The sequence below is a fragment of the Rhinoraja longicauda genome, chromosome 8 (genome assembly GCF_053455715.1).
Source record: "Rhinoraja longicauda isolate Sanriku21f chromosome 8, sRhiLon1.1, whole genome shotgun sequence".
In the NCBI taxonomy this organism is placed as follows: Eukaryota; Metazoa; Chordata; class Chondrichthyes; order Rajiformes; family Arhynchobatidae; genus Rhinoraja; species Rhinoraja longicauda.
In genome coordinates this window covers 28,803,055-28,825,189 of record NC_135960.1, presented here as the reverse complement: position 1 = coordinate 28,825,189, position 22,135 = coordinate 28,803,055, and the positions used below count along the sequence as shown (strand labels likewise).

The 22,135-nt window shown below is 44.2% G+C and overlaps 1 protein-coding gene across 3 annotated transcripts in view; it reads left to right on the top strand.

Moving 5' to 3' along the window:
* The first annotated feature begins 8,476 nt into the window (after positions 1 to 8,476).
* vps8 (VPS8 subunit of CORVET complex) overlaps positions 8,477 to 22,135 on the top strand; it is a 432,205-nt gene continuing 418,546 nt past the window's right edge. For 2 of the 3 annotated variants that reach the window (XM_078403485.1, XM_078403483.1), the window contains exons 1-4: positions 8,477 to 8,570; positions 13,315 to 13,383; positions 16,667 to 16,797; positions 21,333 to 21,429. In XM_078403485.1, the coding sequence (XP_078259611.1) occupies positions 8,499 to 8,570; positions 13,315 to 13,383; positions 16,667 to 16,797; positions 21,333 to 21,429 (369 nt within the window). In that variant the 5' untranslated portion in view covers positions 8,477 to 8,498. The remainder of the gene's footprint in view (positions 8,571 to 13,314; positions 13,384 to 16,666; positions 16,798 to 21,332; positions 21,430 to 22,135) is intronic. The other variant, XM_078403484.1, reaches the window with a different exon arrangement.

Below are 22,135 nucleotides of genomic sequence, written 5' to 3'. Positions count from 1 at the left end.
AAGCAGCGTACTGGGGCCCCTCCCCAGTTCCACTCTGCCTCCTCCCACCCCCACTCTCTCCTCCTCCCACCCTCCCCGTCGCCCCCACCGTTACTCTCCCCCACCCCTCTTTCCCTACCAGCCCCCCCCCCCCTGTCGTGCCGGCGAAAAGCACTTACCGAAAAGCACTTAGGGTGGACTTAGGGTGCTACATTGTTGCGAAAAGCACTTACAGTTCGCTGTGAGAAGCACTTAGGGATGGAAAATGTTGCGAAAAAAGCACTTATTGAACCTACATTTTTAAAGTAGTATTTATTTATTGCAAGTCACTTAACATACACAGATCAGCATGGGGCCCCTATGCTCGTGGGGCCCCGGGCAAGTGCCCATCAGGCCCATGCGTTAAGACGGCCCTGTCTGTATGGAGTTTGTACAATCTCCCGGTGACTGCGTAGGTTTTTTTCCGGTTGCTCCGGTTTCCTCTCACACTCCAGAGACGTATGGGTTTGAAGGTTAATTGTCTTCGGTAAATATTTTTAAATGCCCCAAGTGTGTAGGTTAGTATTAGTATATGGGGTTCGCTGGTTGGTGCGGACTCGGTGGGACAAAGGGCCTGTTTTCACGTTGTATCTCTAAACTAAACTAACAAACCAAAACCAGGACCAATCACAGCCAGCCACAAATGACCTCAGGCAGGGTGCTGTTCTGGTAGTAGACACACAATGCTGGAGACTCTGAAGCCTGAGAGTCTGAAGAAGGGTCTTGACCCAACACGCCACCCATTCCTTCTATCCAGAGATGCTGCCTGTCCTGCTGTGTTACCAGGACATTTTGTGTCTATCTTCGGTTTAAACCAGCATCTGCAGTTCCTTTGTACACATTTGGTGCTCTGGTGGGCCCATTGTTGGCTAGGAAAGGTGTGAAAAGGGATACAACACGGAGAGCTGAGGAACTGGTTAAATGGCTGGGGGGGGGGGGGGTATTGTAGGTGGAAGTTACTTAAAAGTTACTTCAACGTTCAATGCTGAGTTGTAAGCTACCCAAACAAAATACTTGGTGCTATTCTTCTAATTTGCATGTGGCCTCAGTCTGGCAATGGAGGAGGCCCAGGACAGAAAGGTCAGTGTGGGAAGGAAAATTGAAATGGTTAGCAGGTAGGAGCTCCCGTAGTCATGTATTCAGTGAAACGGTCAACGAGTCTACGTTTGGTCTTGCTGATGTACAGGAGTCCACATTGGAAACAGCGGATGCACTAGTTGAGATTACAGGAGGTACATGTGTGAACCTCTGTCTCACCTGCAAGGATTGTCGAGGTCTCTGGGTGGAGTCGAGGGAAGAGTTATAGGGACAGGTGTTAGACCTCCTGCAGTTGCAGGGGAAAGTACCTGGAGAGGTGGTGGTTTGAGTGAGAAGGGATGAGTGAATCAAGGAGTTGTGGTGGGAGCAGACTCTACAGAGGCAGGAAGGGGTAGAGATGGGGAAATATGATTAGTGGTGGAATCCCACAGGAGGCAACGGAAATGTTGGAAGATAATGTGTTGGATGGAAAGGCTGGTGGAGTGAAAGGTGAGGGCCAGAGGAACTCTGTCCTTGTTGTATCTGGGGGGACAGGGATCGAGAGCAGAACTATGGGACACAGAGAAGACATGTGTGAGGGCCCCATCTATAACAGAAGGGGGAATCCACATTCCCTGAAGAATGAGAACATCTTGGATGTCCTAGTATGGAACACCTCATCTTGTGAGCAGATGCAGCATAGACGGAGGAATTGGGAGTAGGGTTCTTTGTTATTCCCTACAAATTGAACCAGTTCCTTAGTTCTCCACGATGTGGAGGTCCTGACATTTAACTTCTCAAAATGTAACACCCCACGCATATCTGAATTATACTCCATGAGCTATATCACCCCACTTCTCAAGAAGATCAAGATCCTGATGTAATTCTTGATAACTATCTTTGTAGAAGAAAAAAATTAAAATCCTCCTTAATTTGATCGGAATTGAACAAGGTTACAAAAGGGTGTGTGGATGTGGCAATTGGCACCTCTCGTTGACCAGGTGCAGAAGAGGTTCTTGAGAATCGGCAAAGTAAGATTTAGATGCATTTGTTCTTGTCTGGGAATGTGTAGAATGGTGAATGTAAACATAACAAAACCAGGGCAGAGATAAAGGAAGCTTGTTTCTCTGTGGGAAGTTGCTGTAGGCCGCCTGCACCCCCTACCGCTAGTAGCATAGAAATTTTGCAGTAAATGGGGGCTTATGATTGGCTTGGAGAGGGCCAGTAGCGTGATCTGCTTGGAAGATGAGATAGAATAATGCCAAGATGCCCTTGTATTATGTTTGACTTGTATTAACCATCTGTTGGTGAATAAGATTAACATTAACATAAATAAAAAGTATATTATGACTAATGAAATAATTAATACCCATGTAGTAGATGGTAGTTATAGGAAAACATGAATGAATGAATGAATAGGTTTATTGGCCAAGTATGTACACATACAAGGAATGTGCCTTCGTGCTCCGCTCGCAAGTAACAACACAAACATACTGTAAACAATTTAGAATAAAGCATAATACATTAAGAATACAACATTACAGTTTAAACATGTGAGTGAAATAAACCAGAGCAAAAAGAGACTACAGACTTTTGGTTATTAAGTAGAGCTACTACTCGCGGAAAAAAGCTGTTTTTATGTCTGACTGTGGTGGCTTTGACAGTCCAGAGTTGCCTTCCAGAGGGAAGTGCTTCAAAGAGTTTGTGGCCAGGGTGAGAGGGTCAGAGATGATCTTGCCCGCTCACTTCCTGGCCCTTGCAGTGTACAGTTCATCAATGGGGGGAAGGTTGCAGCCAACAACCTTCTCAGCTGATCGAACGATTAGTTGCAGCTCCGGATGTCATGCTTGGTGGCTGAGCCAAATCACACCATGATGGAGAAGGTGAGGACAGTCTCTAAGATGGTAGCGTAGAATTGGACCATCTTTGTCCATGGCAGATTGTGTTTCCTCAGCTGCCACAGGAAGTACATCCTCTGTTGGGCCTTTTCGACTGGAGTCGATGGTGGCCCCCCATTTAAGGTCTTTGGAGATGATGGTTCCAAGGAACTTAAATGACTCCACAGATGTGACTGTGGTGTTTTTGATGGTGAGTAGGGGGAGGGGAGGCGGAGGGCCCCTAAAGTCTACAATCAGTTCCACTGTCTTAAGAGCATTGAGCTCCAGGTTGTTATGAAGGCAGCAGGACATATAGCCAATGATGAAGTATATTTTCGTATAGTTGTATCTGAAAAAAAAAAGTTGTTTACTGCACAGTACAACTGTCGGCTAATTCTGCCGTGAAGTCAGAGAACTGGTGAGCAGCTAACTGCCGTCATATAAAGTCTCTTGAAGAAAACCTCAAAGTCTGTTGTTCCATTAATTTCCCTCTGTTAATTTTTTCCACAATCTTCACTGACCATGATACCAACTATTTGAATCTGACCTGTAAACTTAATATTCACTGCCTTGTACATTCTCATCCAAAACATTGATATTAATGACAAACAGCAATAGGCCCAGCACTGATCTCTGAGGCACACCAAGAGACAAAGGCCTCCAGTCCGAAAAACAAGCTTCCACCACCTCCTTCTGCTTCCTACCATGAAGACGATTTTGTCCAGTTAGATAGCTCTCTCTGGATCACATGTGATTATAGCGTTCCAGATAACTTTTCAAAGGCCTTGCAGAAGTCCACATAAACTATGTTTACAATCCTACCTTCATCAACCTTCTTGGTTATTAAAAAAAAACTATTGAAAGCATCCAGTGGATTGGCCTCCACTGCCTTCTGTGGCAGAGAATTCCACAGATTCACAACACTCTGGGTGAATTTTTTTTCCTCATCTCAGTCCTAAATGGCCTATCCCTTATTCTTAAACTGTGACCCCCTGGTTCTGGACTCCCCCCAACATCGGGAACATTTTTTCTACATCTACCCTGTCCAATCTGTTTCTCTAAGCTCCCTTCTCATCCTTCTAAATTCCAGTGAATACAAACTCAGTCGACCCATTCTTTCATCATATGTCAGTCTCGCCCATCCCGGGAATTAACCTGGTGAACCGGCACTGCACTCCCTCAATTGCAATAATGTCCTTCCTCAAATTAGGAGACCAAAATTGCACACTATACTCCAGGTGCGGTCTCACCAAGGCCCAGTACAACTGCAGTAGGACCTCCTTGCTCCTACACTCAAATCCGCTCGCAATGAAGGCCAACATGCCATTATCTTTCTTCACTGCCTGTTGTACCTGCATGCTTACTTTCAGTGACTGACGTACAAGCACACCCAGGTCTCGTTGCACCTCCCTGTTTCCTAATCTGACACCATTCAGATAATTATCTGCCTTCCTCTTCTTGCCACCAAAGTGGATAACCTCACATTTATCCAAATTATACTGCATCTGGCATGCATCTGCCCACTCACCCAACCTATCCAAGTCACCCTACATCCTCATAGCATCCTCATCGCAGCCCTCACTGCCACCCAGCTTTGTGTCATTCTTAAACTTGGAGATGTCACATTTAATTCCCTCATCTACATCGTTAATATATATCGTAAATAACTAGGGTCCCAGTACTGAGCCTTGCGGCACCCCACTAGTCAATCTTGCCATTCTGAAAAGGATGCGTTAATTCCTACTCTTTGCTTCCTGTCTGCCAACCAGTTCTCTATCCATGTCAGTACCCTACTCCCAATTACATGTGCTCTAATTTTGCACACTAATCTCTTGTGTGGGACCTTGTCAAAGGCTTTTTGAAAGTCCAGATACACCACATTCACTGGCTCTCACTTATCCATTCTGCTTGTTACGCCCTCAAATAATTCCAGATTAGTCAAGTGTGATTTCCCCTTCATAAATCCATGCTGACTTTGACCAATCCCGTCTCTGCTTTCCAAATGCGCTGCTATAACATTTTTAATAATCGATTCATACATCTTCCCCTCCAAGGCTAACTGGTCTATAATTCCATGTTTTCTCTCTCCCTCCTTTCTTATAAAGTGGGGTTACATTGGCTACCCTCCAGTCCACAGGAACTGAGCCAGAGTCGAGAGAACATTGAAAAATGATCACCAATGCATCCACGATTTCTACGGCCACCTCCTTGAGTACTCTGGGATGCAGACCATCTGGCCCTGGGGATTTATCTGCCTTCATTCCCAACAGTTTACCGAAACAGTTTACCTGAAGAAGGGTCTCGACCCGAAACGTCACCCATTCCTTCTCTCCCGAGATGCTGCCTGACCTGCTGAGTTACTCCAGCATTTTGTGAATATACCTAACACCATTTCCTGACTACTGTGGATTCCCTTCAGTTCCTCCCTCCCACTAGATCCTCAGTCCCCTAGTATTTCTGGGAGATTGTTTGTGTCTTCCTTAATGAAGACAGAACCAAAGTACTCGTTTAACTGTTCTGCCATTTCATTGTTTCCCTTTATAAATTCAACTGTCTCTGTTTGCAAAGGATTTACATTTGTCTTCACATCTTTTCCTTTTTACATATCTAAAGAAGCTTTTAGAGTCAGTTTTTATATTCCCCGTGAGCTTTCTTTCATGCTCTTTTTCCCCGTCTTAATCAACCACTTTGTCCTCCTCTGTTGAGTTTTAAATTTCTCCCAGTTCTCCAGTTTGCTGCTACCTGCCTTTTCTTTGGATTTAACACTATCCTTGATTTCCCTCATCAGCCACTGTTGAGCTGCCTTCCCTGTTTTATTTTTTCGCCAGACAGGGATGACCAATTTTTGGGGTTTATCCATATAGTCTTTAAATCTTTGCCATTGCATCTCCACTGTCAACCTTTTAAGTATAATTTGCCAGTCTATCCTAGCCAATTCCAGTCTCATACCTTCAAAGTCTCCATTCTTTAAGTTCAGGACCCTAGTCTCTGAATTAACCGTGTCACTCTCCATCCTAATGCAGAATTCCACCCTATTATGATCACTGTTGCCCAAGGGACTCTGCACAACAAGATCACTAACTAATCCTTCCTCATTGCACAGTACCCAGTCGCGGATGGCCTGCCCTCTAGTCGGTTCTTCTACATATTGGTTTAAAAATCCAACCCGTATACATTCCAGGAAATCCTCCTCCTCAATGCTGCTACCAATTTGGTTGGCCCAATCTATATGTAGATTAAGTTACCCATGATGACTACCCATTTTCTACACACATCCCTAATTTCCTGCTTGATGCTGTCCCCAACCCTACTGCTGGTTGGTGGTCTGTGTACAATTCCAACACGCATTTTCTGCCCTTGGCTATTTCGCAGTTCTCCCCATACCAATTCTACAGCATCCATGCTAATGTCTCTCCTTGCTATTGCATTAATCTCTTCTTCAACCATCAATGCCACCCCACCTCCTCTTCCTTTCTGTCTATCCTTCCTGAATATTGAATACCCCTGCATGTTTAGCTCCCAGCCTTGTTCACCGTATAGCCATGTCTCCATAATTCCAACTCTATCATATTCCTTAACTACACATTCAATTCACCATACTGCCCATCCGTAATCAATCCCTAGCTTTCCAAATGCATGTATTTCGCAAAATGCTGGAGTAACTCAGCAGGTCAGGCAGCATCTCAGGAGAGAAGGAATGGGTGACGTTTCGGTTCGAGACCCTTCTTCAGACTGAAGGGTCTCGACCCGAAACGTCACCCATTCCTTCTCTCCTGAGATGCTGCCTGACCTGCTGAGTTACTCCAGCATTTTGTGAAATAAATACCTTTGATTTGTACCAGCATCTGCAGTTATTTTCTTACATTTCCAAATGCATGTATATCTTATCCCTCAAAATCCATTACAGATACTTTCCTACCACACATATTAGGCTTAGTGGTCTACAGTTCCCAGGTTTGGCTTTGCAACCCTTCTTAAATTAAGGCACATTAGCCAGTCTGCATTATCTGCGATTCATCCACTAATTATCTGAGAGTAGGTCAGGCTTTGCCTTCTCCTTTGAGGGTTCTCTACATATTCCCTGAGGAAACTTAGTGAACACAGTTGATGAATTTCATTTCATCTAAGCTCTTTGAAGTATGGCAGTCCTAATAATCTTGCATCTTTCTTTCTCTAATTCTTGTTGACTATTTGAGGCCCTGTAGTACAGTCCTAAAAAGGCGATCATCCCTTTTATTGCTCAGCTCCACCTGTAGACCCCCTCTGGACGATCCTTCAATACTATCTAAGACCACTGTTGTGATGTTCTTCTTAATCTGAAAAGCAATTCTTCTCGTTTTACCCCCATCTCCGTTTCACCTGCAGCACCTGTAACATGGAACATGAGGCTGCCAGTCCTATCCCTCCCTTTGCCTGATTTCCTTAATGGCTTTAACGTCACACATACCCTGTCCACCAGTCAGAGCTGTAGCATTGAAATGCATGCAATTTAATTCAATTATTTTTCCCAGCTTCCTGCCACACCTCTGACCTTACTGTCATTGACTTCTGTACCAAGGTGCCCTCCTCCTGCCAATCGCAAACCTGTCAAGATATGATTGTCCCCCCCCCCCCCCCCCCCCCACCCTCCTCCAGTTCGGGTTCAACCTGAGTGACCCTCTTGTAAAGATTACCTCTGCCCCGAGAACAAATCCCAATGATCCACAAATCTGAATCCCTCCCCCTGCACCAACTCCTCAGCTCTGATTTCACCTATCCTATCCTACCTTCCTATTCCTACCCTCACCAGCGCATTCCAACACTCACTAGCACTATTTATCCCTCAATCAACAACAAAATATATGTGTAGGAAGGAACTGCAGATGCTGGTTTACACCATAGACACAAAATGCTGGAGTAACTCAGCGGGTCAGGCAACATCTCTGGAGAAAAGCAACACTTGACTTTTCGGGTCGAGACCTTTCTTCAGACTCAGAAAAAGTAGTTATGATCCACACGGCAGTTTGAGGGGAGCTTTAACTTTGGTGGTGAAGTCCGAGAGTGCAGAACGTTGATGTGCAGAACAGCTCCATGCAGCCCTCCGCCCCCTGTCAATCATCTCCTAGCAAAGATACTAGAGGAACAAGATGGACCACTCCGTTGAAATCGCGTTTACTGAAGTGTGGTTCGCAAAGGAACCATTTTAGTAGGCAAACCCCGCCGTTCGCCATGCCTCTCGCAGTGTAATCAGTGTTTAGGGGGGACAGTGTGTTAAATAGTATGTTAATAGTATGTTATACTATTAAAATACAGAATATATCTCATCTATCAATTCACAGATTTTTGTTATTTTTCTTTTAAAATGTTTCTGCAAGTTTCTGCCTACTAAAATAGCGCCATGACGTACTCCGGTTTTTAAGGTCGAGTGGTCTATCTTGTTCCTCTAGTATCTTTGCTCTCGAGTCAGAGGCGGCTGTCTGCGTGATGACGTATGCCGTGGTGACGTCGCGCTGGGGGGGGGGGGGGGAGTTGCCTCGGTGACGCCAGCAGCGGGACGGGGCGGGGCTTCCCGTTGCAGATCACGGAGTGGTGAGGGGCGGAGGGAAGATGTCGGAGTCGCCCGACACACAGAGCCTGGTGTCAGCGTCGTCACAGATCAACCTGAGCGATGGCGACGGGGTAAGCGCCGGCGGGCGCAGTGCCCCATCACCTCGGGCACCGCCTGCCCTGCCCTCAGTGCACTTCCTGCTGGCCCCCGCACTGCCCTTCCTCTGCTGCTTCCAGCCTCTTGTCCTCCCTTGCCCGGCTCGACCCTCCTCCTGCCCCTTCCGCTGCATCTTCTCACCACTGCAATAGACTATTATTATTATTGCACTACTATTGTTTGTTTTTTGAGTATGTGTACATATATATATATATGGATATGTTTTTTATAGGTGTGTGCACTTGTGGGTATGTGTATGTATACACACTGAACTTTTTTTTCTCGTTTATCATATTGTTTACAGTATACTATGTTTACGTATTCTGTTGTGCTGCAGCAAATAAGAATTTCATTGTTCTATCTGGGACACTTGACAATAAAACACTCTTGACTCCTCTGATCAGTCTCCAGGAACTCTGGCAGACAGCAAGCTCGTTCTTCATGCACAGTGACTTCGTGTTAGTTGCCCACTCACTGATCTCATGTTTGTTTATCTTTTTGGTGGTGTGGATTTCACACTGTGTCCAAAACAATCGTAGTATGTTATTGCTTTATTGATTCACGATGGGCCTGATTTAGGTTTTGTATTGCGACTTGTAGGTTGAAATAAGACGATATTTTAATGAATTGACACCCTACTTGATGAGTTATACCGCTAAAGATGAACTGTGCAATAATAACATGGAAAGTGACATTTTGGGGCTTTCGCATTGGAAGGCAGTGCCCCAGATTGCTTCAACTTGTATGCCAGTGTTGAAATTGCCAGCTCCACAATTACATCCCTGCATTTTCAGTATAAGTTGGATGTTTTTAAAGTTTCATTTTCATTTTGTTTATGTTATTAGATTCTCAGTGAGCATATAGTATTCATGCAACCTGAGGCCTAAAGCTACCTGGCATGAATGAATCAATCCAACAGCCCCTTGCTAGGGAGTGGATTAGTCTTCATTAATCTGTTTATTGGGCTAGAGATCCATTCAAGATATTTGAGTGCGTAAATACCTCTCTCCCCTCTGTCACCTTGGCGATAAGGTGTCAAATCAAGGGCTATCCCAGATTCTCAAGTTAAATGTCCATGACAACATTTTGAGGAAGAGCCGAAGAATTGTGGTGTCGTTTGCATTTCAATGAAGAGTAAGGGAGTTATGCAACATATCATATCATCATATCATATATATACAGCCGGAAACAGGCCTTTTCAGCCCACCAAGTCCGTGCTGCCCAGCGATCCCCGTACATTAACACCATCCTACACCCACTAGGGACAATTTTTACATTTACCCAGCCAATTAACCTACATACCTGTACGTCTTTGGAGTGTGGGAGGAAACCACATAATGGAAAACAAATTAAATAACAGATGTTGGAATCGTAAAGAAAAGCAGAAACTTTCGAAGAACTAAGAAGCTTAGAAACCTAGATAAATAGGCGCAGGGGTAGGCCATTCTGCCCTTCGAGCCAGCACCGCCATTCAATATGATCATGGCTGATCATCCAAAATCAGTACCCTGTTCCTGCTTTCTCCCCATATCTTTTGATTCCTTTAGCCCTCAGAGCTAAATCTAACTATCTCTTGAAAACATCCAGTGGATTGACTCCACTGCCTTCTGTGGCAGAGAATTCCACAGATTCACAACTCTCTGGGTGAAAAGGTTTTTCTGCATCTCAGTCCTAAATGGCCTACCCCTTATTCTTAAACTGTGACCCATGGTTCTGGACTTCCTCAACAACCTACCACGTAGTCGACGTCAGGCTACGGCAAGCTACCGACAGCCGGCGACCCAGTCGTCGCGAGTAGGACGTCCACCTACTACCGCACCTACGACGCCACCTACGACAACCTATGACCACACAGGCGACAACCTACGTCCAAGCTACGACAAGCTACAACCCTGTCGGCGACAACTGAAGACAATTCATGTCATTTTGGTCTCCAAAACAATGGAATCTCCCTGTTTCCCTATAAAAGGGGGTGCATGGTAGGGTTTCCAATCATTCTGCATCATGACTATTTGAAAGTGATGCCATCAGACACTACTCTGAAATACAATAACTTCATACATCAATTTGCCGTCAAAATGTCAAGCATTTCCTTTATTGATATTGAAACAAACAAAAGTTTTAACACCAAAAAAAGGTCTCTGTTGCATGAGCTGCAGGAGAAGAAGATGGATGGATGGATGGATGGATGGATGGATGAGAAGAGAAATCTGCCAAAAATTTCCCCAAAAGTACTTACCACCTTGATCAGCTCCTGCTGACTTCCTCTCTCTCCTCCACCTGATTTGGTGATGTGGTGGAGCTGGCAGTGGTTGTGCTCCTCTTGCTGTGCTGCTGACTGGTGGAGGGGTTGGATCCAGAGGTTCCCTCAAGTGGATCAAACTCCTGTTCACTCAACATACTGGGCAGTGGCGGCTTCTTGTCAAACTGGAAGAAAATAAATGTGTTTTTACAAACTTTCAAGTTGTCGTAGATTGAAGCCGATCTAGGCGTACATGGACCATTCATCAGCGTCACGACTGGCTGTTGTAGTTTGACTTCTGTGGACTTGGGTTTTCCCAATGCCTGTGGCAAATTGACTTCTCTTGACGCTGGTACCTGTCGCCGGTTGACGTAGGTTGACGTAGGTAGTCGCAAATGGAATTCACCGAAGTCAGCACCGGCGCCAACCTACATCAGCTGGTGACAACCTACAACAGCACTGATGTCAGGAAACGTCAAGCTACGCTCCTTGGTGTCAAACCCACTGTCGCTGAAAAAATGTCAACATCCTGAAAATCCAATGGCGACCAGAAAGACGCTACGACTCTTTGGGGACTACTCATGACCATACAGGTGACAGCCTAGTGACCTGTAGTCGCCTATAAAATCGCATAAGTGGGACAGGGGTTTTACTTCACCTCTGGAGTTCAGATCTTTTGTCCAAGTTTAGATCAAGCTTGTAATGAGGTCAGGAGATGAGTGACTTTGGCAGAACTTAAACTGTGCTTCTGTGAGCAGGTTGCTGCAAAGCAAGTGCCGGTTGTTAGCACCAACAAAAATCTCCTCCATCACTTTGCTGATGACTGAGTGCAGACTAATGGGGTGGTAAATTGGCCAGGATTAATTTGTTTAGCCTCTTGTTGATAGGATAGGATATACCTGGGCAATTTCCCACATTGTGTAGGAACGAACTGCAGATGCTGGTTTTCCACATTGTCAGGTAGATGCCAGTTTTGTAGCATGGCACGTTTTGGAACACAAGTCTTCAGTACACTATTCTGTATACTGTTGCTGGAAATTTGCCAGAGGCATAGCCTTTGCTGTATCCAATGTCTTTAACCATTTCTGGATGTCTTGGCTGAAGAGTAGTAACTTTCATGATGGGGACCACTGGAAGAGGCCAAGATGGATCATTCACCGGGCACATCAGGCTGAAATATCTTGCAGATGCTTAATCTTTCTCTTTTGCACTTATGTGCTAGTCTCGCCCACCATTGAGAATGAGGATGTTTGTGAAGCCGGCTCACTCTGTGAGTTCAGTTGTCCACAACCATTCACACCTGGATGTGGTTGGATTGTAGAGCTTAGATCTGATCCGTTGGTTGTGAGGGTCGCTTAGCGCTATCAATCGCATGCTGTTTATGTTGCTTGGCATGCACATAGTCTTGACTTGTAGGTTCACCAGGTTGATTCTCTCTCTGTGCCTAGTGCTGCTGCTGGCATGCTATCCTGCACTGCTCATAGAGTTCTTCATGGTGACGTTAGAGTGGGGGATATGCCAAGGCCTGAGGTTACAGATTATGATCAGTATAAATCAGTTGTTGCTGATAGACCATAGTGCCTCATGCATGCCCAGCCCTGAGTTTCCAGATTTGTTCGCTGGCAACTCCATTTAGTATGGTGGTAGTGCCACAGAACAGAGTGAACTGTCCTTTCACTGTGAGGACAGGATTTTGACTACACAAAGACTGTGCAGTGAATAGTCCTAACAACACGGCACTGAATTCGTTAAGGACTTGTAAAGTTTGCCCATTTAAAATCACTATTTTTTGCAGATTGCAATATTCTAGATGTTGAACTTACCAAAATAGATTATTCTGTTGATGTAATGTGTTGCTAAATTAGAAAGGAAATATTGTGGGAGATGAGATATAACTGCAAGAATAATAGTCATAAACAAGGGCGATTTTAACTTCCAAAATATTGACTAGGATTGCCACAATACTAAAAGCTTGATTTTTTTAAGTTTAGGCTATTATAACTTCTTATGTGGATGGTCCTACTTGACAAGGGGCAAAACTTGACATTCTCTTGGGAAATAATGCTGAGCAGGTGACTGAAGTGATAGTGGGGGAGCAGTTTGGGATCAGTGCCCATAGTTCTATATGTTTTTGAGCAATTATGAAAAAGATTAGGACTGGGCCAAATGTTCAAGTCCTAAAATGGGGCAAGGTCACATTTGATGGTATTGGGAACTTTCAACAGTGATTGGGGGAGGCTGTTAAACGAGAGAGGGAGAGTTCAAGGCTTGCATATTCCTGTTGGAGAGAAGGGCAAGAGATGCAGGTGCTGGATGACAAGAAATATTGAGGCTTTGGTCAAGAAAAGGAGGCATATCTTGGGTAAAAGCAAAATCTCATAATTGGCTGTAATTTTATTGAAAAGGACATGATAACTGCTAGTCATTTCTTTATTCATATGCAGAAAAATAAAACACCTAATTTTCTTGTTGAGCAGATCGATGATAAAGAATTTGATATTCCTCAAGTGGATACACCACCTACCCTGGAGAGCATACTGAATGAGGTAACCTTTACACTAAAATAAAACTTTTCCATCTATATACTAAAACTCTTGTTTGTTTGTTCCTGAACTACAGCCAAAATGGTACACGATAGCGCGACAATTGTAGGTCCATCTTATTCACCGTCGTCCCGGGGACGTTTAATTGAAATCGGTGTTATATTTTAAAAGTTATTCACATCTAAAAAGTTTTAAAACCGCGCTTGCGCAGTTGGGGCCCCGTTGATCTGATACTCACGTAAGATGGCCACCGCATCCAAGCGAGCACAGAACAAACGCTTACGTGCCTGCGCAATTGGGGCTCGTTGATCTCGGGTACAAGCAGGGCTTGGTCGCCTGTCTCTTGGGGGCGGGAGAGCCAGGTCCGGTGCTGGTGGAAGCAGCCGCGAGCCTGAGATGAGCCAAGGGGAAAGGCGGCAGTAGCAGCAGCGGCGGTGAGGCCAGGCATCGCTGGAGGTGAAGGTCGAGGCCTGGCGCTGGGCCTGCCCTCGGCTGCCCCCTCCCGCCCCTTCCCCCTCCTCTCCCCGGCCGGCTCAGCGCCTTCCCCCACATCGCCCAGAGTCCTGCGGCTCAGCAACAGTGGGAGAGCCGCCGCTGTCTACACACCGAACCGGGACGGGACAGGACTCTTTCCCCCTCCCCCAAATCCGCTCCACCAATGGCGACCGCCTGGGCCGGGAGGCGGGTTGCTAAGGCAACTGCGGGTTGCTCCCAGGAGAGGGGGAGGAGAGGGTACTGCACCAATGCAGGAGAGGCAACCCTAGGGGGGAGGGGGGGGGGGGGAGAGGGGAGGGGAGGGAGGGAGGGGAGGGGAGGGGAGCGAGGGGGGGCGAGAGGGAAGGGGGAGAGGAGAGGGGAGTGGGGGGGGCAGAGGGGAGTGGGGGAGGAGAGGGTACTGCACCAATGCAGGAGTGGTTTGGGCCCAACAGGTCCACTTGGTCTAGTCTTTTTTTTAAAATGGGGGACACCAAATTATAAGTTGAAGGCATTGTTGCCTGATTCATTGACTCCATCTATTTGAATCCCTTAGGACTGTAAATAAAGTAGTGTCACTGGAGATCTGGGACCCGTCCTGAAATGAGAGGCACCTTAACAAAAGTAACTTTAAATTTTGGAAACGTAAAATTAAAACAAATGTACATTGTGCTAATTGGCATGCAATAATTACAGGTTAAAGATTGGGTGAATCTTCGCAGAACTCCAGAGTTTATTGCCAGGATTCTTTTTCTTGTATGATATTTTTGTGTAGTTTAAGGGATTTAGTTCTAATATCGTGGAACAAATGATTGTGTTAATGCTAAAGGACATTAAGGGTATCTGGTTTGATTGATTACATAGATGTCTTCTATTATCATGCTCCATTCTCTGTTTCGATGGAATGATTTGCAAAACTTTGTGACGATTATTATAATGACCCTTTGGTCACAGTTATTTTGGTGCAAGGATTAGTTTTATCAGTAATTGGAAATTGATTGGTGATCGTAATGAGCGGTTGCTTTGCGAAATAAATACACATGACCCTGTTCTTGTGTTTTTGAGAAATATTAAATGTAAAATCAAGAGAAAAACCTGTAATTAAGATCAAGCTAAATAGCAGTCATAAAGTAATACAGCACGGGAACAGGCCTTTAGGGCCGATTTGTCCAAGTCGACCTACCTTTCCTGTCCAAATATCTATTAAATGTTGCTTTTGTATCTGCCTCAACCACTTTGGCAACTCATTCCATATATGCACCACCCTCTGGGTGAAGACGTTGCCCCACAGGACCCTTTTAGATCTTTCCCCGCATTTAAAGTTGGTGATCTTTATGCAATTTCTATAAGCGCTGCTGGAGTGAATCATAATGTAGTTTTAACATGATTAAAAGATGCTAATGCAATTTCTGGCCTTAATCACTTCATTCTTTGCATCATGAGCTTGCATCAGTTTAGAGTGGAGGAGCTGCGCAGATCTCGCAGGCGCTGGGGAAGAGAGAGGGGGAGAGAGAGGGGGTAGAGAGAGAGGGAGAGAGAGAGAGAGAGAGAGAGAGGGGGGGGAGAGAGTCGGGGTAGAGGGAGCAGCGGGTGGGAGCGCGGGAAGGGGGACGGTGTCAGAGGGTCCGGTGAAGGAGAGCCGCCACTTGCGGGGGCTGCTCCTTCTCTCTCTCTCTCTCCCTCTCTCTCTCTCTCCCAGCGCCAGCGAGATCTGCGCCACTCCACTCTCTTCCCCGGCCCCGTCTCCCTCTAACGCAGCGAAATAACAAACACCTGTTGTAGTTGTTGTTCAGAAGCCTCGCATCCCCGGGGTGAGTGGCGGCGGCGGCCAGGTGGGAAGTTTCCTTGAGTTTGTTGTTTGCGAGGGGGCGCTGCAATCTCTTACCTTGTCCCAGCTCTGGGTCGGTGACGATCCGCTCTACGGTGAACCTTCTGCCTCCAGTCCGTGCTGCTGCAGTGCCACAGCTCTGGGACGTTAGAGTCGAGGAGAGTTGAGGGGAACTCGCCACAGAAAGCAAAAAAAACCTACAAAATCATCGTAGTTTTTACTAATGAACCATATATACACCAAATTAACAGTTTTGAAAACAGTGTTTTCTTACCTATATGGGGAAAAACTGGAAAAAATGGATGAAAGAAAGGTTTGTTTATATGTAGTAGATCAGCTGGCGACAATTCTATGCCTCCACGACCAATGACCTGCACATGCTCAGTCGGAATACCGAACTCACTTATTTGGTAAACCGCAAGCATATAATAAATGACCATTCCCACAGCATAATCCTGCACCATTTAATTTGTATTTTTCTTCATCCCTTTGCGTTTCTAGTTTCATGCTTTGCCAGCTTAAATTATTGCGGATAATATTTTTTTGAGAATTAGGTCCAATCTGGAGGTGAGAAGAATCAATTATTTTTTTCTTTTAATCTTTTAGATAAGAAAAATAGTGAAATATTTTGAAGTACACTTATGAAATAACAAAAAGGAAAGGGGTGTAGAGTTTTCCGAACCTCATGCCTGCTCTGCCATTCAGTAAAATTGTGGCAAACTGATTTCAGAAACAATTCCGAAAGTAATACCATGTCTATTGATTCTCTAAATATCCCCAAAATATGAGCACCAACACAGGCTTCTTATGGGGTTACAGGATTCATTATCATGTGTGGTAAATAAATGTCTTTTCATTTCAGCCATGATTGTTCAGCTCGTTATTTTGAGGCTCCATTCCAGTGAGGTGAAACATCACCTCACATTCAATTACATCATGATGCAACTGTCCTTTTTCTTTCCACCATACCCTTCCTTCAAACAGACAGAAGATGAAGATGAATCGTTTATATTGGAGGACCCAACTCTTTTGAATACAGATAACATCGATGCACACTCTGGTGAAACTTCTTCTCTTGCTAGTTCCGACAGCGGTGACAGGACAAACCTAAAACGGTGAGTGTTTATAGGGAACAGTTTCTTCTATTAATAAGTAGTCAGAAAGTGACTGGAATCTGGAATTGTGGGTAAGGTAAAAATTAAATATAGGTGTTTTATCTTTGCACCTGCTTCGTTAGGTGCAAGGACCTTGGTGGCCTTGTACACCAGTCACTGAAAGAAAGCGTGCAGGTACAGCAGGCAGTTAAGAAAGCTAATGGCATGTTGGCCTTCATAACAAGAAGATTTGAGTACAGGAGCAAAGAAGTCCTTCTACTGTTGTATAGGGCCTTGGTGAGACCACATCTGGAGTATTGTGTGCAGTTTTGGTCTCCTAATTTGAGGAAGGACGTCCTTGCTATTGAGGCAGCGCAGTGTAGGTTCACGAGATTGATCCCTGGGATGGAGGGACTGTCATATGAGGAAAGATTGAAAAGACTAGGCTTGTATTCACTGGAGTTTAGAAGGATGAGAGGGGATCTTAGAGAGACGTATAAAATCATAAAAGGACTAGACAAGCTAGATGCAGAAAAAATGTTCCCAATGTTGGGGGAGTCCAGAACCAGGGGACACAGTCTAAGAATAAAGTGGAGGCCATTTAAAACTGAGGTGAGAAGAAACTTTTTCACCCAGATAGTTGTGAATTTGTGGAATTCTCTGCCACAGAAGGCAGTGGAGGCCAATTCACTGGATGAATTTGAAAGAGAGCTAGATAGAGCTCTCGGGGCTAGTGGAATCAAGGGCTATTGGGGTGAAGGTTACTGATTGGAGATGATCAGCCATTATCACAATGAATGGCGGTGCTGGCTCGAAAGGCCAAATGGCCTTCTGCACCTATTTTCTATGTTTCTATTTTTACTTTAATTTCATTTTCCATGTTTTTGTGCTTCAATGACTAATTTACTTTTCGCCATTGCTTGGATGAGAAGCTAAGTGGAAAGGCCTAATGGATGATCTAATGGAATGGCATTGAAGTAACTTCCTGTAATTGAACTAATGGATCAGATATTTTGTCTTTTATATAATATTTTAAATAATAAATAATGAGTAGTGATTAAATGGTGAGACCTAATCCAGATGATTTGTATTTAGAATGGTGGAATATTTTAGAGTAAGAGATATGTGGAGTGCTTAATTCATTGGTTAAGTTATCCTTAGGAGTTACAAGTGTTCTGTTAAAATAATGTGCATCTAAACTATATACTAAAACTCTCGTTTGTTATCTTGTTTGTGACTGAACCTCAGCCAAAACGGTACACGATAGGCGACAATTTTAGACCCACCTTACTCACCATTGTCACTTTAGTGATAATGCAAGTAGTTTTATTGAAATCGGTGTTATATTTTTAAAGTTATTCACATTTTAAAATTTAAAAGGAGGGGAGGAGGGGGAAGGGGAAGAGGGGAGGGGGGTTGAGGAGAGAGGGGAGGGGAGGGGGGGGGGGAGGACAGGGTACTGCACCAATGCAGGAGGTTTGGGCCCAACGGGTCCACTTGGTCTAGTTCTTTATATTGCCGTGTTTCAACGTTAGTTGCCTTCTCCTTGATTTAAGGTGAAGGAAAACATGAAAAGTGAAGTGTTTACTTCAGATTCCCATTATTATATTTTGTTGAGAATATCATTTCCTTTTAGTTTATTTTCATGTTATTCCAGTACTATAACTGTAAAAAGGAGTCTTATGGTCCAGAGTGGCAACAATGATTGCAGACAAACTGTGATAAACTGTGACTCTGCCTGGCAGCTGCGCTGGGCCTAACTCCAACAGAAGAAAACTTCCCTCACGACTTATAATATCTTCCACCATTCTTGTTCCCTTCAACAATTTATATTGCAAATCAATTTTAAAGTAAAAGTAATCTTCCATATTAAATAATAAATGATGGTAGACACAAAATTCTGAAGTAACTCAGCGGGCCAGGCAGCATCCCAGGAGAGAAGGAATGGGTGACGTTTCGGGCCGAGACCCTTCTTCAGTCTGAAGAAGGATCTCAACCCAAAACATCACCCATTCCTTCTCTCCTGAGATGCTGCCTGACCCGCTGAGATACTCCAGCATTTTGCGTGTACCTTCGATTTAAACCAGCATCTGCAGTTATTTTCCTACAAATAATAAATGATTATCATTTTATTTAATGGGTGAATTATTCCTAATTCATGTTTATTGCAATAGTTCTAAATCTTTGGGTGATGGGATGGGATATGGATATGTGCTGGCATTTCCCCATGCAAAGGTTTACATCAGGTTTGGTGCTGTGTGGAAATACCAAATAGTATTTTGGGTAAAACAAAGTGCGAGCAACTCAACGGATCAGGCAGCACCTGGGGAGGGAGTGGACAGGCAAAATTTTGGGTCAATAGACAATGGACAAAAGGTGCAGGAGTAGGCCATTCGGCCCCTCGAGCCAGCACCGCCATTCAATGTGATCATGGTTGATGATTCTCAATCAGTATCCTGTTCCTGCCTTCTCCCCATACCCCCTGACTCCGCTATCCTTAAGAGCTCTATCTAGCTCTCTCTTGAATGCATTCAGAGAATTGGCCTCCACTGCCTTCTGAGGCAGAGATTTCCACAGATTCACAACTCTCTGACTGAAAAAGTTTTACCTCATCTCCGTTCCCAATGGCCTACCCCTTATTCTTAAACTGTGGCCCCTGGTTCTGGACTCCCCCAACATTGGGAACATGTTTCCTGGCTGTAACGTGTCCAACCCCTTAATAATCTTATATGTTTCAATAAGATCCCCTCTCATCCTTCTAAATTCCAGTGTATACAAGCCTAGTCGCTCCAGTCTTTCATCATATGACAGTCCCGCCATTCCGGGAATTAACCTAGTAAACCTACGCTGCACGCCCTCAATAGCAAGAATATCCTTCCTCAAATCTGGAGACAAAAATGCACACAGTACTCCAGGTGCGGTCTTACTAGGGCCCTGTACAACTGCAGAAACACCTCTTTGCTCCGACACTCAACTCCCCTTGTTATGAAGGCCAACATTCCATTGGCTTTCTTCACTGCCTGCTGTACCTGCATGCTTCCTTTCAGTGACTGATGCACTAGGACACCCAGATCTCGTTGTACGTCCCCTTCTCCTAACTTGACACCATTCAGATAATAATCTGCCTTCCTATTCTTACTACCAAAGTGGATAACCTCACACTTATCCACATTAAACTGCATCTGCCATGCATCCGCCCACTCACACAACCTGTCCAAGTCACCCTGCAACCTCATAGCATCTTCCCCACAGTTCACACTGCCACCCAGCTTTGTATCATCTGCAAATTTGGTAATGGCACTTTTAATCCCTTCATCCAAGTCATTAATGTATATTGTAAATAGCTGCGATCCCAGCACCGAGTCTTGCGGTACCCCACTAGTCACTGCCTGCCATTCTGAAAGGGACCCATTTATCCCCACTCTTTGCTTTCTGTCTGTCAACCAATTTTCTATCCATGTCAGTACCCTACCCCCAATACCATGTGCTCTAATTTTGCCAACTAATCTCCTATGTGGGACCTTGTCAAAGGCTTTCTTAAAGTCGAGGTACACCACACCTACCGGCTGTCCCCTGTCAATTTTCCGAGTTACATCCTCAAAAAATTCCAGAAGATTAGTCAAGCATGATTTCCCCTTCGTAAATCCATACTGACTCGGAACGAACCTGCTACTGCTATCCAAATGCTCCCCAATTTCGTCTTATATAATTGACTCCAGCATCTTCCCCACCACTGATGTCAGACTAACTGGTCTATAATTTCCCGTTTTCTCTCTCCCTCCTTTCTTAAAAAGTGGGATAACATTAGCTACCCTCCAATCCACAGGAATTGATCCTGAATCTATAGAACATTGGAAAATGATCACCAATGCGTCCACAATTTCTAGAGCCACCTCCTTAAGTACCCTTGATCTATCTGATTCACTTCAGATGCTGCGTTATCTATTGAGTTCCTCCTACACTTTGTGTTTTGCTCAAAATTCTAGCTTCTGGTGTTTCTTGTGTCTCCAGCTTGTTTGGTAACATCAATGAGAAAAGTCAAATACTTTGTCTTGAGTCTGAAGTCACGGATTGGACAAGGATGAGATAGTAATTTTTATTTCTCTAAATTACTTTAATGAGCTGGATGCATTTTTATGTTGAGGAGGTTTCATGGTTCCCTAACATTGTATTCCGGGACAATTTAATAAACTAATTCAAAATTCTGCAGGTTAAATTCTGTGGTTGGATTTAAACTGGTGATTGTGAGCTGTCCAGATCATCAGGCCTCTTGATAACTAGTTCTGCAGAACTATTTAACTCTACCTTTTTGACTGTAACAAAATTTGTCAGTGCTAATGAGAAATTTATCATGGAAACCATGAAATGCTGAAATAAATCTGTCATTGCCTCTTTCAATTACTTCTCTTGACTAATCTTGGGACTGATTAATTTAGCATCTAGATTAAAATCTAGTTTTGAATGTTAGTGAATTCATGGCAGAATAACATAACAATAGCGAGGTGCATCTCACACAGTTTCTTTTTCCTCTTTTCCCTCATTAAACATTTTTCTAGAAGAAAAAAAGTTTCAGATATCAGCTCATGCATTCATGGTTCAGTTGTTCGGCGATCAGTCCTTAAAGGTGTTTCTGCACAAGTTGTTTCTGCAGCAGTAAGTATATTTTCTTTGCCTCCTTATCGTCTCCTCTCAATATTCCCTCCGAATTGCAGTTATATAGTTGAGCTAAATGGCATTTGATTCTGCCTACTATACAATATACAAAGGGTTGCAATTGTGGTTTTTTTTCCGTGTTTCATGAAGAGAGATGCCTCATCAGTTTTGGAAACAAAGGTATTTTAAAATACAAATAGTTGTGAAGGGGAATTAAATCAAGTCCTTATGGCTGCTGAATAGATTTTTTAATTGAAAATTTATGCTATGACCATAATTTCAATGCATGTGTGAACATTGGTATGTCTGACAGTCAATAATACAATAAACAGCAGGTTGTTGAGCCAGTGGGCGGTGAATCCATGGAATTCATTGCCACAGACAGCATTGGAGGCCGTCATTGGGTATTTTTTAAGTAGAGATTGATTAGTAAGGGTGCCAACAATTACAGGGAGAATGCGGGAGAATAAGGATGTAAGGGAAAAATAGATCAGCCACAATCAAATGGCAGAGCAGACTCAATGGGTTGAGTGGCCTAATTCTGCTCCTCTGTCTCATGAACTTATATTCGGAGACCAGAAGACTACATAGGATAGTGAAAGGGGGTGTAAAGGGCAAAGAGACCTGCTGGGGGATAGGACAAGTATGTTGTGAAGTTTAGAAGATGGAGAGTGATAGTGACCAAGAGTGACCAGATAAGTTGTAT